The 16993-nt window shown below is 51.7% G+C and overlaps 1 protein-coding gene across 4 annotated transcripts in view; it reads right to left on the bottom strand.

The window, feature by feature from the left end:
• The window catches only part of KLHDC3 (kelch domain containing 3), a 175804-nt gene that overhangs the window by 110931 nt on the left and 47880 nt on the right, over positions 1–16993 (bottom strand). For all 4 annotated transcript variants that reach the window (XR_013596055.1, XM_078647243.1, XM_078647245.1 and 1 more), the window contains exons 5-7: positions 12125–12196; positions 10331–10544; positions 2831–2917 (exon numbers count right to left, since the gene is read on the bottom strand). Coding sequence is in view for 3 of the 4 variants with exons in the window: in XM_078647243.1 (XP_078503369.1) it covers positions 2831–2917; positions 10331–10544; positions 12125–12196 (373 nt within the window). In the remaining variant the exon portion in view is untranslated. The remainder of the gene's footprint in view (positions 1–2830; positions 2918–10330; positions 10545–12124; positions 12197–16993) is intronic.

Raw genomic sequence — 16993 nt, 5'->3', positions numbered from 1 at the left:
ACCCATATGGCAGGGTGTGTTGTACTTAAAAAGCTGGACGTGAACGTTTATGTTTTACAGGCCCTGGTAGTAAAAAACGTATACATTCGTTTTTCACTACTGTAAGGCCTACCTCTCCCATAGGGTAATAATAGGCTACCTTATTACATTAAATAAGTGCTAACTTTTTATTGGGAGCAGGTAGAAATATCATGCCTAGACTCGAATTGTGATATAAAACCATGTTTTAGAGAGTTGGCATTTTCATGCCAAAAACTTTGAGACCGGTAGGTGGCATCGTTGGCTCTACATGGCGTTACCTGAGCGCCATGAAACCGATTGGTGACCGTGCGCGGTTGAAATAATTTTAACATAACATAACATACCTGCACCAGAAGTGCTGTGTGTAGTGCTTATAGAAGCACCATCACAGTGCGGTGATGTCAGTTTCTTTTCACAACTCTCCACACCGAAAGCATGGAGCCACAAAGAGCACTGACCACTGTTTTGGAAAACTTGCACTAGCCTTCCCTTGATGGAGAGTAGAAAGGCTTTTAATGCCAGCCACATTGCATGGAGCTCCAATGGGTTGATGTGCAGATTAGAGGCCCCTGATCTCCACCTATCCCAGATGGCCGCCCCATCCCAGGAGTGACGCATCTGTCAACACGGTCAGATCTACTTGTGGAAGGGAGAGTGGCCTGCCACCGACCCTATCACGGTTTATTAACCGCCACTGCAGTTCTTTTGTAGTTCCCTCTGAGATCTGGACCATGTAGAAGAGATTCCTTGGATGCTGCCCCCACTAGAACTTCGGGTCCCACTGCAGAGCTCGCATATGCCAGCGGGCATGCGTCACCAGCAAGGTGCAGGAGGCCATGAGGCCCAGCAGCCTCAGTCGGTCTCACCCTGATCCAGGATAGACGCTGAACCATCGGGATCATAGCCGGACTATCCTAGACTCGCCGTTCAGAAGGATAGGTCCGAACCATGCCCGAACCATGCCCTGAACAGCTCCGATGAAAGGGAGCATATGAGAGTGAGTCAGGTGTGACTTCGGTTTGTTGATAGTGAACCCAAGCGAGTGCAGGATATCTGCCGTAGTCTGGAGGTGAGAAACGACTGCATGGGGTGAGCTCGCCTTCGACGGCCAGTTAAGATAGGGAACGACTGGCACCCCTGATCTCTGCAGATGAGCTGCGACCACCACCATCATCTTGGTGAACAGACGAGGGGCACTGGTACGGCCAAAATGGAGCATGCCTAACTGAAAGTGCTCGAGGCCAACCGTGAACCGCAAGTAACGTCTGGGTGCAGGCAGGATGGGAATGTGGAAATATGTGTCGTCTTTTCTTGGTTCCGAGCGGGGCTGGTGTTGATTTTTATTGTCTTTGGCCTTAGGAGGCGTGGTAGAGTCCTTAGGCTTAGCTTTTGGTTCCGAGGCTTTTGTTTTCAGAGCCGAAGCGGTATCTTTAGGCTTGGAAATGTTCGAAGACGGTTTTTCCACAGGTTTTCGGCGCCGATTTCGGAGCAGAGAGTTCTTTTGGTTTCGGTGCCGAAGGTGCTGGTGAGATTGGTACATGCGGTTTGCTCGGTCCCGAGCTACCGGAAGGAGTTTCTTTTTTCTCCGGAGCCGGGCCTGGAGGCGGGGCTTCTGAAGTGTGTTTTCAGTCACGACTGGGGCCAGCAGGCGAAGTCTTGACCTTTGTCTTCGGTTTTGGTGGGGTTGGGGTAGGGGCAGTAGTACTCACTGTTTGACCAGGAGTGATGAGGTCGTCTGAGTCTTCTGCCTCTGACACGATTTTGAGATCTTCGGAGTCTTCTTCCGGATCTGATCTCTGCACCATGATGTGTCGTCGAGCTCTTCGATCTCGAATGGTCTTCTTCGATCGAAAGGATGCGCAGGCTGGACGGCTGGACACATCGTGTTCAGGTGATAGGCACAGGTTGCAGACCTTGTGATGGTCACTGTGCGGGAATTTTGCTCCACACTGGGGGCATTTCTTGAATGGCGTCCTTTCCATGAGCCGTAGGCCTTACGGCGTGGATACGGCCAACGGTCCGCGTCGACGACCGGATTCGAGCCGATAAAAGTTGCGAAGATGAAGATGTTCGAAGTCAAACCGAAGGGTTTATGGAAGTTTTTTGCGTCTAAGTAGTTTGAATTAAGGATTTCGAGTTGATGCCCATGCGCACTATCGTCCAAGGGAGGAGTCACCTATCTCGTGACTACAAAGACGTCTTCCAAGACAACAACAAAGTGCAAGCATCCGAGCCCAACACCAGATGGCGATCTAATGCGAAGCGTGAGATCTGCAGCTCATATGCCTCGAACATAACATTTCGGAATCAATCTGTCTCTCCTCAAGTGCCCAATTATTCAATGGTGTTGTATCTACAGGCACAGCACAGGATCCGCCTGTCCTACTACAGCAGGGCACAGAGTTCACGGCAGCGCACACGGGTCACAGCCGGCAGTGCATAAGCGGCCAGCAGTGCACACGGTTCACAGCCAGCAGTGCACACAAGTCACAGCTAGAAGCGCATACAGGTCACAGCCAGCAGCACATACAGGTCACAGCCTGCAGCGAACACATGCCACAGCCAGCAGGGTGCACGGGTCACAGCAGCGCGTAGAGGTCACAGCACCCATATTCACCACTGTTAATCTTCACCAGGGCAACACAGTTGGCCCAACGACACACATACAGAACCACCACACACCCCACCACCTAAGCTCTCCAACGTTATTAACATAAGAAAGAGTGCTTTCGGTGATACAAGTACTGACGTCTTTATAAGCAGCAGAGGACACGGCCACAAAGAGCGCTGCGCTGGGACACCGTCTCACCTGGACTAAACTTCCACAGGTCGTGGAAGTGCCGGTTCAGCCGCGCGTTGTAGCCACCAAACACGTAGAGCTCCCCATTGTAGGCAACTGTAACGAGAGACAGTCAGTCATGAGTGAGGCATGAGGTACAACAACCAGAGAGACAGCCAAGCGGAAATCATAACTCACTCCACCGGAGCAAAGCTCCTACCTCTCTCCCCCCAGAACACAAATTATACCTCACTCCACCAAGCAGAGATCATACCCCTCTCCACCCGAGCAGAGATCATACCCCTCTCCACCCTAGAACACAGATTATACCCCTCTCCAACCCAGCAGAGCTCATACCCCTCCACCCCAGCAGAGATCATACCACTCTCCACCCCGCAGAGATCATACCACTCTCCACCCCTAGCAGAGCTCATACCCCACCACCCCCTCGTAAGTACAGCCTCAGCTTAGCTTCTAAGTACAGCTTCGGCTTGGCTCGCAAGTACAGCTTCGGCTTGGCTCGCAAGTACAGCCTCGGCTTGGCTCGCAAGTACAGCCTCGGCTTGGCTCGCAAGTACAGCCTCGGCTGGCCCGCAAGTACAGCCTCGGCTTGGCTCGCAAGTACAGCCTCGGCTTGGCTCGCAAGTACAGCCTCGGCTTGGCTCGCAAGTACAGCCTCGGCTTGGCTCGCAAGTACAGCCTCGGCTTGGCTCGCAAGTACAGCCTCGGCTTGGCTCGCAAGTACAGCCTCGGCTTGGCTCGCAAGTACAGCCTCGGCTTGGCTCGCAAGTACAGCCTCGGCTTGGCTCGCAAGTACAGCCTCGGCTTGGCTCGCAAGTACAGCCTCGGCTTGGCTCGCAAGTACAGCCTCGGCTTGGCTCGCAAACACAGCCTCGGCTTGGCTCGCAAGCACAGCCTCGGCTTGGCTCGCAAGCACAGCCTCAGCTTGGCTCGCAAGTACAGCCTCAGCTTGGCTCGCAAGTACAGGCTTGGCTCGCAAGTACAGCCTCAGCTTGGCTCGCAAGTACAGCCTCAGCTTGGCTCTTGGTTCGCAAGTACAGCCTCAGCTTGGCTCTTGGCTCGCAAGTACAGCCTCAGCTTGGCTCGCAAGTACAGCCTCGGCTTGGCTCGCAAGTACAGCCTCGGCTTGGCTCGCAAGTACAGCCTCGGCTTGGCTCACAAGCACAGCCTCGGCTTGGCTCGCAAGCACAGCCTCAGCTTGGCTCGCAAGTACAGCCTCAGCTTGGCTCGCAAGTAGAGCCTCAGCTTGGCTCGCAAGTAGAGCCTCAGCTTGGCTCGCAAGTTCAGCCTCAGCTTGGCTCGCAAGTTCAGCCTCAGCTTGGCTCGCAAGTTCAGCCTCAGCTTGGCTCGCAAGTTCAGCCTCAGCTTGGCTCGCAAGTTCAGCCTCAGCTTGGCTCGCAAGTTCAGCCTCAGCTTGGCTCGCAAGTTTAGCCTCAGCTTGGCTCGCAAGTTCAGCCTCAGCTTGGCTCGCAAGTTTAGCCTCAGCTTGGCTCGCAAGTACAGCCTCAGCTTGGCTCGCAAGTACAGCCTCAGCTTGGCTCGCAAGTAGAGCCTCAGCTTGGCTCGCAAGTAGAGCCTCAGCTTGGCTCGCAAGTTCAGCCTCAGCTTGGCTCGCAAGTTCAGCCTCAGCTTGGCTCGCAAGTTCAGCCTCAGCTTGGCTCGCAAGTTCAGCCTCAGCTTGGCTCGCAAGTTCAGCCTCAGCTTGGCTCGCAAGTTCAGCCTCAGCTTGGCTCGCAAGTTCAGCCTCAGCTTGGCTCGCAAGTTCAGCCTCAGCTTGGCTCGCAAGTTCAGCCTCAGCTTGGCTCGCAAGTTCAGCCTCAGCTTGGCTCGCAAGTTCAGCCTCAGCTTGGCTCGCAAGTATAACCTCCTTTTTCCACTGGGTTGGAGCCGCCTGAAGAGGCTGCCTCTGGGAGGGGCAATGGCTGATTGTGTGGGATGCACAAGGAGCCAGCGTCCTCACCTTCCACTGCACCCAAAGAGTTCGGTTCACCAAAGAAGTCTGGGGTGTCAGCAGTGGACTAGTGAAAAACCCTTACATTTAGCTTTTCACTACTGTAAGGCCTGCCTCTCACATAGGATAACATTGGTTTACCTTATTACATTTAATAGTGCTAAATTTGACTGGAAGCAGGTAAAAATAGCATGTCTGGAATCAAAAGAATTGGATTTTAAAATGCTATTTATTGGCAAAGTTGAATTTCAGATTACAATTTTGGAAATGCAACTTGAAGAAAGTTGGTATTTTTTGCCCTTAGCTTTCCGGGGCCTTGTAGGACTTTACAGCTATCTGGGCCTGTTAACGTCTTCACCATCGTGAATGTGTATTGGTCCCAGTAAACAACAGGATCTGGGAGTAGTTGGGAAAGGGCCATCCAGCCAGGATGGGAGGGCGGAGCTTTTCCCTGCCCCACTTACATTTCACAGGGCCATGCTGCCAGGGTGGGGGGGGAGGAGCTATTCCCTGCCCCACTTGCATTTCAATGGGCCTTTCTGCCGGGGGGGCGGGGCTGTTCCCCACCCCACTTACATTTCACAGGGACATCCTTCCAGGGTGGGAGGGCGGAGCTGTTCTCCGCCCCACATACATTTCACAGGACTATCCTGTTAGGATGGGAGGGCAGAGCTATTCCCCGCCCAACAAACATTTCACAGGGCCATCCTGCCAGAGTGGGAGGGGCGGAGCTGGTCCCTGTCCCTTTTACATTTCACAGGGAGGAAAGGTCGCCATTATCTTATTAGACCTCAGCGCCGCGTTCGACACGGTGAACCATGCCACGCTATTACAACGACTGGCAGGCATGGGCGTGTCGGGCGCGGCCCTGGAATGGCTGACGTCCTTCCTGACCGAACGATTCTTTCAGGTCTTCGAGGGCGAGGTGGCTTCTCCCAAACACCCACTTAGGTGTGGGGTCCCTCAGGGCTCCTCCCTAAGTCCCACCCTTTTTAACGCCTACATGGAACCCCTAGACAGGATAGTCCATCCCTTTGGTGTGCGTATTGTCACCTACGCGGACGATACCCAACTGGTGGTCTCTTTAGACCACTCGGAGGGATCGTCCAACACCCTAGGGCCCTGTCTAGAGGCTGTCGCCAGTTGGATGCAATCTTCCGGTTTGAAACTCAACGGGGAGAAGACAGACATCATCTTACTGGGTAACCCCCCTCCGTCTACTCTTGCATCCATCTGGCCACCATGTCTGGGCCTGCCCCCTGTCCCTAAACCCCAGATAAAGAGCCTTGGGATGTGGCTCGACAAATCACTCGACTTCTCGGTTCAAGCCACCAAGACTGCTGCCACCTGCTTTGGGCTAATGAGGATGCTCCGCAAGGTGCTCCCCCTGCTCCCATTCCAGGCGAGGAGGGTCATGGTCCAGGCCCTGATACTCTCCCGCCTGGATTATGGGAATGCTCTCTATATGGGAGCCCCGGCCTCTGTTATACAGAGGCTTCAGATCACCCAAAATAGTGCGGCCCGCCTACTCTACAACTTGCCTCGTTGGCAATCAGCAAAGAAGGCCCTAAGGGACCTCCACTGGCTCCCAATGGCCGCGAGAGTGCAATTCAAAGCTATGTGCGTTCTGCACAAATCTTTTCACCGAGTAGGCCCAGCAATCCTACATTCCATAGTCACGCCCTATGTTCCATCTCGCCCCCTTCGCTCTGGTACTCTCCAGTTGGCAACCTCTTTTAAAGTCAACAGAGCCCGTTGGGGCGGCCGCTCTTTTTCCCATTCTGCGGCCGGACTCTGGAACTCCCTTCCTTTCCCCATCCGAGTAAACAGCAACTACATGTCCTTTAGGAAAGCTCTGAAAACGCACCTGTTTGCTAAAGCCTACTGAACTGCCCTGAGCCCGCGTTAAGCATTCAACTACAAGCGCTGCGAGGCCTCCGGGTAGTTACGCGCTATACAAGTGCAATTTTTCATTTCATTTTCAGGACCGCCTCCAGAGCACTTCCAAAGGACCTTTTGTCTCCGTAGACCTTTTGGAACCTGACAGGGGAAAAAGGGGAAGAAGGAACTTTCCAGAACCAGATGCGGGGCGGACTAGAAGTTTATCCCTCTCCAAAGGGTAGCAACAAGTTTTAAATACTGCACCTCCGGACCCACTCGCCAGTGCACCCCTGGACCTGCAGACGTCACAGAGGAAGAACAAAGTAGCTGCTATTTGTTCTTCCTTTCCGGAGGCGGCTAAAAACTTTCCTGGTCTCGACCTCTGGTTTGAACCTTCTTCTGACCTGTATAGGTTACTCCAGTTTAAACCTATCGAGCACTCGGAACCACAGTCCTGTATATCCTCTGTTCAGTCCAGTTCTCCCGTTGATCCGGGCTCTACCGGTATCTTGGTATGGATGAGCTTCTCCCGGTTTGCAGAGATCTTAAAAAAAAATCCTTTTTGTTGGCCCAGGTGAATCAGTGTTGGAGGGAAGCTTCAGTGGTCACCGTACTTAGGTACTCACTGGATCCTTCTAGATCCGAGAGGTACAGGCCAGTCTCCCTGCTTCCACTACAGGCCAATCTCCCTGCTTCCACTGCAGGCCAATCTCCCTGCTTCCACTGCAGGCCAATCTCCCTGCTTCCACTACAGGCCAATCTCCCTGCTTTCACTACAGGCCAATCTCCCTGCTTCCACTACAGGCCACTCTCCCTGCTTCCACTACAGGCCACTCTCCCTGCTTCCACTACAGGCCACTCTCCCTGCTTCCACTACAGGCCACTCTCCCTGCTTCCACTACAGGCCACTCTCCCTGCTTCCACTACAGGCCACTCTCCCTGCTTCCACTACAGGCCAATCTCCCTGCTTCCACTACAGGCCACTCTCCCTGCTTCCACTACAGGCCACTCTCCCTGCTTCCACTACAGGCCACTCTCCCTGCTTCCACTACAGGCCACTCTCCCTGCTTCCACTACAGGCCACTCTCCCTGCTTCCTTTTCTATCTAAAGTGGCAGAATAGTATGTTAATCAGCAGCGTTGAGGGTTTGTTGAGTGAAGGAACCTTTCGCATCAGACTCAGTCGGGCTTTCAGCCACAGTATAGTACGGAGTCTGCCCTCCTTCGTGCATCAGAATCTAAGGGCCAGACTGCGGACAGAGGAGTCACGGCAGCCTTGCTGTTGCTGGACCGGAGTGCGGCCTTCGACACGTGTCTCACAGCCGGGTATTGGAGAGGCTGTGGAGCCACGGGTCGGCCACTTGGCCCTTAAGTGGTTAGCGTCCTTTTTGCAGGGCTGCACTTTCGCTCTCAGGTGGTCCCTCTGGCTCAGGGGTGCCTCAGGGCCCTTCTCTGAGATCCATTTTGTTTAATCTTTACATGCGCCCCCTGGCTGATATTATTGAACGTCACAGACTTGATAATATTTCATATGCCGATGGCACTCAATTGATAAGTCACCTGATCTCAGAATGTTGTCAGTGGGGCTGCTTCCTGGAGGGCCTGCCACTCAGAAGCGGCCCAATGGATGGACCTCAACGGCCTGAAGTTAAATGCAGGCAAGACTGAGGTCCTCACTTTGGGCAAGCAGCCTTCGATCTGGTCCCCTGACGGGTGGCCAGCATCACTAGGCTCCTTTCCATCTCCCAAGCCTACGGTCAAACACTTGGGCGTTAGATTTGACCACGGTCTTACATTTGATGATCACATCTGCCCTGGCGGGTACGTGCTTTGCGATCTTCAAATCCTCCTGCCAGTTTCAGTTCGAGAGAGAGTGATCCTAGCCATCTCGCGGCTGGATTACTGCAACATTTGATACCTGGGCGTCTCTCAGTCGCGACTGATGAGGCTCCAACAGGTTCAGAACTCAGCGGCTCGGCTGTTAAGTATTACAAAAGGGTCCTTTTTGGGCTCAGGTCGTCTGAAACTCCAACGGCTTCCAGTAAGGAAGCTTGTTGCTTTTAAAACTCTTTGTTACATTACAGAATTATCAGGAAAAATGTTGCAGCGTATCTGCATCCTCTCATCTCACCCTACTCTCCTTCAAGACATCTTGGGTCTCCTGAGGCCCTGTTAGCTGAGGTCCATCGGGTGTAGAAAGTTGATGTGGGTGGGAGTTCTTCTGTTCTCTGTGGATCCAAGCAGTGTAACTCTCTCTCTTTGCAGCTAAGGCAATCTAAAACTGAACCTCTGTTTTGGAAAAATTTTAAATTGTTCACCTTATGTTCACCTGATCCTTTGTGTTTTTGTTAGGAGATCCTCTAGCATTGGGACACTCCTATTGGAGTAGCTATGTGCTTTATAAGCTTCTTTACTATTATTAATATTGCCTTGTTCCCCAGATGCCTGCACTACTGCTGGTGGTCTGTCTTGTTCTCCCAGAGGACTGCCATGCTGCCAGAGGTCTATCTTGTTCTCCGGATGACATCCCTACTGCTTGAGGCTGCCTAGTTCCCCGGAGGACTGCCCTGCGCCGCTCTATGTGAAGGAAGACTGGACCTAGTCCCTTCATCCCAGGTTAACCCGAGTGACTCCAAGGGTCAATTGGCTGACCTCCTGTTCTGAGCTACAGGGCACAAGCAGCTCCAGTGGTCTCCCTGCAGCTGGACCTGCCTGAGCCCTGCTGGCCTCTGCGGGAGTGAGTCCCTGATCCCCAAGAGGTGCCTCTCAGGTCTCGGACCCTCGGCTGGCTTTAGGTGAGCTCCTCCTGTGAAATGTTGAAGTTTTGAACTCTGTGAGCTGGACTTTGAGGCGGTAACTTTTTAAGCAGGATTAACCCGGGCCCTGTATCCGGCCCACAGAGCAGTGGCCTGAAATTGTGACTATGTCCCAGTCTAGCGTGACCAGAAACACACAGTTGGCGCGTTCTGCTTCTTGGTGCTATTTTTACTTAACCGTTTAAAATCGCATATCTTCCGTTCTCTTGAATGGATTTGTATTTTATCTCTCAAATTTGACTTTCTTTTTCTAAATTGATGTGGAATATCTCGTGTTGTGTTTTCACTTTATTACTGTATAAATACTTAACATGGTGACTAAGTTGAGTCGGACTGCTTTTGTACCAAACTACCAAAATGTTGGGCACAGGATCATTTATTAACTTTTGTGGTTCACCTTCATCAAGATTGTGGTGGTTTCCACACAATCAAAAAAAATAAAAAATTCCTACACACACATGCACAAACACACACACGCGCATACAAACACACACGTACGCACACACTTGCACGCACTCGCACAGACCACCTTTTTACTACCCAACCCAAGAAACAGGACCACCAGCCAGAGATGACAGACAAAGCAGACTGGAGGAAGGACTCACATGGAGAAACACTCCCTCACCCTCAAACAGGTAGAAGACTGGCTCCTTCTACTCCCACCGCCTGTCTTCCACCCATGGAGGGCACTAGCAGCACGAGAAGGCGGTGAAGGCAGATTGCAGAATGGAGTTGAGCCTCAAACAGCTCATGTGACCTTGTGTAGTAGAGGAGAGGGCAACCTGGAGAACTAGAACAAGACTACCCAGAACCAGACCGACTGACCAGATACTACAATGAAGGCGCAGAACCAAGAACTCACACGCGGAGTGACTCCGTCGGCCCTCGGGGGGCTGAGGCGTGGGGGGGCTCTCTTGCCAGGAATTGCTGTCGGTGTCAAAGACCCGGATGCGATTGCAGTAGATCTCGTTGTTTGAGTGGAAAGGCCCAAAGCGATCCGCTCGACCCCCAAAGACGAACATCTTCCGGCCAATGATGGTGGCAGAGTGGAAGTCTCGCCAGCACGCCGGCTGACCCTAGAAAGCAAAGGACACTGGGGAGAATGTGAGACGCCTGGAGATTGGCTGGCCAGGTGATGGGCGCAGGTATGAAGTGAGTACAGAAGAGAAGAGTAAAGGTACTCGAAAGGTAGAGGCCGACTGTCAGCCAGGGCGGAGGGTAAAAATGATGCAGGTTACATATGGTAAAGAGTTACGAGATGGAGGGAAAGTAAGGAAAAAAAACAAGGCTAAGGATTAAATAAGGCAAGACAGTGAGAGGAGGCGGGGAGAGAGAGAGAGGAGGTGGGAAGAGAGTGAGAGGAAGTGGGAAGAGAGTGAGAGGAGTGGGAAGAGAGTGAGAGGAGTGGGAAGAGAGTGAGAGGAGTGGGGAGAGAGAGGAGGCGGGGAGGAAGGGGGGAGGGTGCATGTGTGCTTAAAGTGATAAACATATTGGCAGAAATGGGATTTATTGTGGTTCAATTAAGCAAAACATAAATGAACATGTCACTAAGATACTGAACATACTTCTGATTATTGGAACATCCGCTCTCTGTCTGAAAGTGCTCGGGAGCCCAGAGTGGGTTCTTCTCCCAATGAGCACTAACTGACACGCACTGTATCCTTTACACGTACAGGGCCTTCACAATCTTGTAATGTCTCCAAAGTGCACAGAGTGAAGGGTCTCAGCGGTGCAGCCAGACACAAAGCGCACGTTTCATGATCAGACACGGTGAATCAAGAACGGCCTCTAGGCCAGGGCTGCCCAGTGTAGAAGGATAACCCAGATGCCTTTCAGAGTCACCATTTACATTAATCCTATATGAATATCCTAAACATCTAGCCAGGATCCAGCCCTCCTGGACGCACCCCGGACCTGCTGGGGGCAGCCGGCCGTTGGGGACCAGGAAATGCTCCATAGCTGCAACAGCTTCTCCCACCCTCTCTAAGCTGTGGGGAAGAGGCAGGTGGAAAGACCCTAGAGAGAGCTCTGCCTACCTTCCAGCTCCCACCTACCCAAGACGCTGCAGGTGGAGACAAATGGGGGGTTCGGTCCCACCGGTACAACTGACTCCGCTTGTGTACACCTCCTAGAGCGGCCCGAAACGCCACAGCAAAGCGTCTTCATTCTTTTATTTCCTTATATTAGGAATCTTAAAAGCACTGGTGCCTCAGAGGAAGGGAGGACGGAGCAGAAGTGCGAATGCACTGATAGATGCATCTTCAGAAGGGAAGCCTTTGACTAGTCTGAACAGATACACACAGGAGAGGCAGAAAGCCAGACTGAAAGAGCTGGCAGTGCCCAGTGAGGGTGAAGCTCTGCTGGACTCTGCTCTGGGGTGTGACTGGGCGCCTTTTACTGAGACGAGTCATATAAGAAAGTACAGTCGTGAAGACACTTTCCTGTTACGTTTTAGCTATTTGTATGTATTTGTTACTCCGCAATAATCCATGGTGCGGACTGCGTCCTATGGTTCAAGTGGCAAGAGAAGCCCGGCACGTGCCCAGGTCCACACAGCCACACCCCCTCCCCTTTAATGAACACCCCCTTCAGGGCACAGCCAAGCGCCTGCTGCCAAGGACTGCTGTGTGGGCACGAGCTGGTGTCAGAGACATACCTGAACAGCGATTAGTATCCATGTATAGGAGCCCGTGTCCATTCGATGGATGTCGTTGGAGAAGCAGTCAGCCTGTGAGAGAGAAGGAAGGACAGGTTACAGAGGAGGCACAACACGCGTGAAGGATGGAGACAGTTCAACATGCCACACTCTGAGGACTCCATACTTGCAACATTTGAAGATATTAGGAGTGTGCATACTTCATGTAATTTGCTTCTGCATAATAACATGAAATTTCGTAACGATTACGTGAAAATCCATTATTTAGATCTTTATTTTAGCACAAAATGCGTCCTCGTGTTAATGCTTTGACGCGATGACACATTTTGCACAAACATATTGCCTGAAAAACACAAGTGCCACAAACAGCCGCTGGCATTGTGATTTTTCTGGTTATCCCCAGTCTCCTGTGCTATAATCCTGTAGCGAACGGCGGCATAGTGACGCAACGTGGGAGAATAGCATGGTTTTATGAATTCTGGGTACCGTGTAACGAAATGGTTACTCACCAGTAGTAGTAGTTTTGTTGCTTAAAGAGTTTTCTGAATTCACTATGCTGTGCATTATTCCGCCATCTAGTGGTTGGGTCCGGAATAGACGTCTTTTTTTCCTTCTAGTTTTGGGCGCCGCCGACCACCATTTGGTGCCAGGTACGTCCCCTGTGTGACGTCAGACGGCGCCCTGAAGTTTCTTGTGCGTGGTAGCCATCTTCGGATTCTTTTTTCTGTTTGTGTTCTTAGTTTGTAGACCTTTAGATGGTCATTTGAGATAAATATTGTAGCTTCTTTCCCCACCTGTTTGTATTCCTTGTAGGGGAGGCCGGGTGGGTCGCCTGCGAATCCAGAAAATTCTTCAAGCTGCAAAACTACCCCTACTGGTAAGTAAGCATTTCATTTTGCAGCGAGGATCCTTTTCTGTACTCGCATGCTGCGCATCAGATTACGCAGCGGTTTCTCCCATCTTGGGCCGGCTGTGGTAAGAGGAAGACCTTTCGAACAGGTGTTGAAGTACTTTCTGTCCTATTTGTGCTTCCTTATTCATTTGTGTGTCCACACAGTGATGTTTGGTGAAGGTGTGAGGCAATGCCCACGTAGCTGCTGCACATATAGGGTCAATGGGCACATTGGCCATAAATGCCAGGGTTGCGCCCATCTTCCTAGTGGAGTGAGCTGTTGGCCGTCCCGTTAATTCTGTGTTGGCGGTGGCGTAGCACAGCTGGATGCTTTGGACTATGCATCCTGAGATGGCTGCTGTTGGTATGTAAGTAGGCAACAACTTTTGTTCTCCGTGGGTAATACAGTAACGCTCTCCTTACATACAATATGAAATAGAGTACTCTGATCAGACAGCAATTTGCCTACAACCCCAACTGGGCCGGCTACAGAAATCAAGTGCGTAGTAAGAGACTGTCCCTGGAGTGTAAACTAGGAGACCTCAGGGTGACAGGAAGTACACAGTATGTTGCCTACAACCCAAATTGGGCCGGCCGTGTAAAGGGACACTCATAGGGGAGGGAGAGGTCAGGGAAATTCAATGAACCCAGTGGGGGCCATCAACTCTCATGCCTTCGCTGTGCTGAATGCTGTAGATACATAGCGTTGCACTATGGAATGAAGACAAATGAACATAAATAAATAACAGAAGTAAACAAGAAATCCCCCCTTACCCACCCCCCACCCTCTCTCCTTCCGAAGATGCACACCAGGGTGTTAGTATATGTTAGGGAAGCTGGAATGCTTCAGGTAAGCCACGCAGCGGTGACCCAACAACTCCCAAAACAGGGGGAACCAATTTGAGGATACGTAAATATGCCGGGCAGTTCAATTCTCTGAATTCCTTAGACAAGATAGTAATGAAAGGGGACCATATTTTCGCGTAGGTTGAGGGGTCTGTGCTAACCGGCATTGACAGCCGTTCCAGGCCCAATACTGTCCAGAGTTGGTGAAGCCATTGCCGGTGGCCCGGGATTTTAATCGAGCTCATTGTGCCAAAAGGATCCTACGAGCAGCACTGAGGGCCATAGATATCTGCCGGCCCCTAATGGACCGAAGTGGGTAGGTGAGAGTGTTGGGAAGCCCCAAGCGCGTGTACGCAGGGAAGCAAGGGATTTCTGTCTGGAAGGCGCCGTCCGGGTCATCTAATACTTTCTCCCAGAATCTCATGAGCTTGGAGCAGTTCCAAAGCAGGTGAATTAGTGGACGGGGTTTCCACATTCCCTCCAACACTGGCCATCACAGAGTGCATTCCACTTTTGCATGCGTGTTGGGGTATAATACCAGTAGGAGGTCATTTTGTGAGCGGTTTCAGTGTGGCCCGTGTTGAATGTGGTGTGGTGAGCCCTGTAGACTATGCCCCCCCATCAGAGAGGTCGTGTCCCAGTTCCGCCTCCCTATGTCTTTGACCAGGCTTCTTTTGTGGAGTTGTCACTAAAAAGCGGTAACTTTCAGAGATGAGTTTGTCTTATTTTAGAAACAAACATTTCTCGAAAGGGGTCATGGGCCTGCCTGGGGAGTACATTGGAGCCAAGTCCCAGTGAGTGAGTTGAGTGTGCGTGCCCTTTTCTTCTTCCGACAAGGAGTATTGGGATTTGAGCTCGAAGAGAATGATACCAGTGCAGTCGAAGAGGCAGCCCACCCTCTTGCACCCACCTGCCAAACAGCGCTTCGCTACCTGGGGCGACGATCCCGGTGGGAATTCTGGGTTGGCGAACAGTGGGGTCAACGGTGAGGGGAATGTCGAGAGACCAGCTGGGCGCACCACCTTGTCCCAGACCTTGAGAGCAGTGCTCGTGACCGGGGACGAGTACAGACCCCAGGCTTTGTGAGCTTGCGGAAGCCAGGCCTCCCTCCAAATGTGTGAGCCCGCAACTGTTTGGTCCATAAAGACCCAGTGCTTTTCGGTCATGGGACAGCTCCATTTTACCAGAAATCTAAGTTGTGCGGCTTTGTAATACCGCAGGACATTGGGAACCGCTCGGCCACCCTCCAGCTTTGTGCGTTGTAATAGTTGTTTCTGTAGTCTAGGTTTCGTCCCGCCCCAGATGAAGTGATCTATGCTCTGCTGGAGCTGCTGTAGTTCTCCGGGTGGGGGCGGAGAGCGGACACACTTGGAAGACGTATAGTATACATTCAGTTTTACTGTGGCGATCCTGGCCAGCCACGGTAAACGCAGCCGCCGCCACGGATCAAGGTCTTTAAGGATCGTGGCTCGGAGGTTGGAGAAGTTACTCCTGGCAGTGTTAGGGAGCTCTGGTCCAGCACTATGCCCAAATATGGGAGCGCTGCCTTCACCCATTGAAACTCATACTGTGTGCGGAGAACATGTTCAGTGTCCGATGGGTGGTGAGATTCAGAATTTGCGATTTGGACAGGTTCATCTTGAAGCCGAACACTGCCCCAAAAGCTTCAAGTTCAGAGATGATCGTCGCTAGCGAGGAAAGGGGCTGAGCGATGGGAAAAATAATGTCATCAGCATAGAGGCTGATGAGATGTTGATCCGCCCCAAACTTAATGCCAACTGCCTCGGGGTTATCCTGTAGCCTCTGAGCAAAGGGTTTCATATAAATGCAAATAGGAGCGGTGAAAGCGGGCAGCCTTGCCTCGTGCCCCGTTCCACTCGCAACCCCGCTGAGCTTACCCCGTACACCTGAACCGTTGCCCTAGGCGCACTGTATGTGCTCAAATCCAGTTCAAGTACAAGTCTCCCAACACAAAGTGCTTTCGGTTCGCAAACAAATCAGGCCAGTGCACCCTATCAAACGCCTTCTCTGCGTTGACTGCCAGCAAGAGGGCCTCTCCCAGGATTGTTGAACTTTATCAATGAGGGGACGCAGGCGCTTGGTGCTGCCTCCACAGGGTCGATCAAGCCCGGCATCAGGGTGTTGAGGCGATGTGCCAGAATGCCGGTACACAGCTTCGCATCAACACTGGAGTCAAGCTATCCAGGCTGAACACGGCTGGAATGCCGGAAACCGGTCCTGGGAAGCTTGTTTTCGGTTCAGCGAAGGCATGGCTTGTTCCCATGAGGCACAGGGTCAGACTGATTTGCATATCGCCATGTCTGAACTGGGGTGGCAGAGTGGGCTAAAGAACGGTGATGGATTAAACCCAGATCTTTGTGACTGGGTGTGAATGTTTGCATTGTCCAGCATTCTGTCCATGAGTTCTTTGAACAGGGCTGCCCCATGGTGTCTGATGCTTGTCACATGATTTGTTCCTTGATTGCGAGGTCGGTTTTCCTGGTGATGTACTCTTTAAATGGAGGGGCTGTGTCAGGTGTGCACTTGACACACTTTGCATCGTCAATCAGCCGGAGGTTGAAGTTATCAAGGCTCAGGTCTTCGAACTCGTGCGAATCTCTCCAGGTGGTAGACTGGATTTGGAAAACGTTTCCGGTACACTGCTAGCTGGAGCTATGCGGCTGAAAAAGTGTTTTTAGCACTACCTGTCCTACATTAGCTTGTTGTCTGGCTAACAAATCCACACAATAGTGTTTGGTAAGTGTGTGCGGTGTAGACCATGTAGCTGCCTTACATATGTCAGCTAAGGGAATGTTACCTAAAAAGGCTAAGATGCTCCTAGTTTGCGTGTAGAATGTGTTCTAGGAGGCACAGTTAAAGCTCTATTAGCTTTAATATAACAAGTTCGAATACATGTAACAATCCATCTAGAAATACCAGATATAGAGATAGGATTTCCTTTATGAGGTGGCAAAAATTCAACAAAATGTTGTTTTGCAGAAATCTTTTGTCCTCTCGATAGAATACAATAATGCTCTTTTGACACCAGTGTATGTAGAGTTCTTTCTGCTACCGAATCAGGTTGAAGGAAGAACACGGGTAACTCAACTGATTGGTTGATATGTAAAGAA

This window comes from Lissotriton helveticus, chromosome 6, assembly GCF_964261635.1.
Source record: "Lissotriton helveticus chromosome 6, aLisHel1.1, whole genome shotgun sequence".
Taxonomy (NCBI): Eukaryota; Metazoa; Chordata; class Amphibia; order Caudata; family Salamandridae; genus Lissotriton; species Lissotriton helveticus.
Note: the sequence above shows the minus strand (reverse complement) of the source record. Positions and strands in the feature narration are given on the sequence as shown.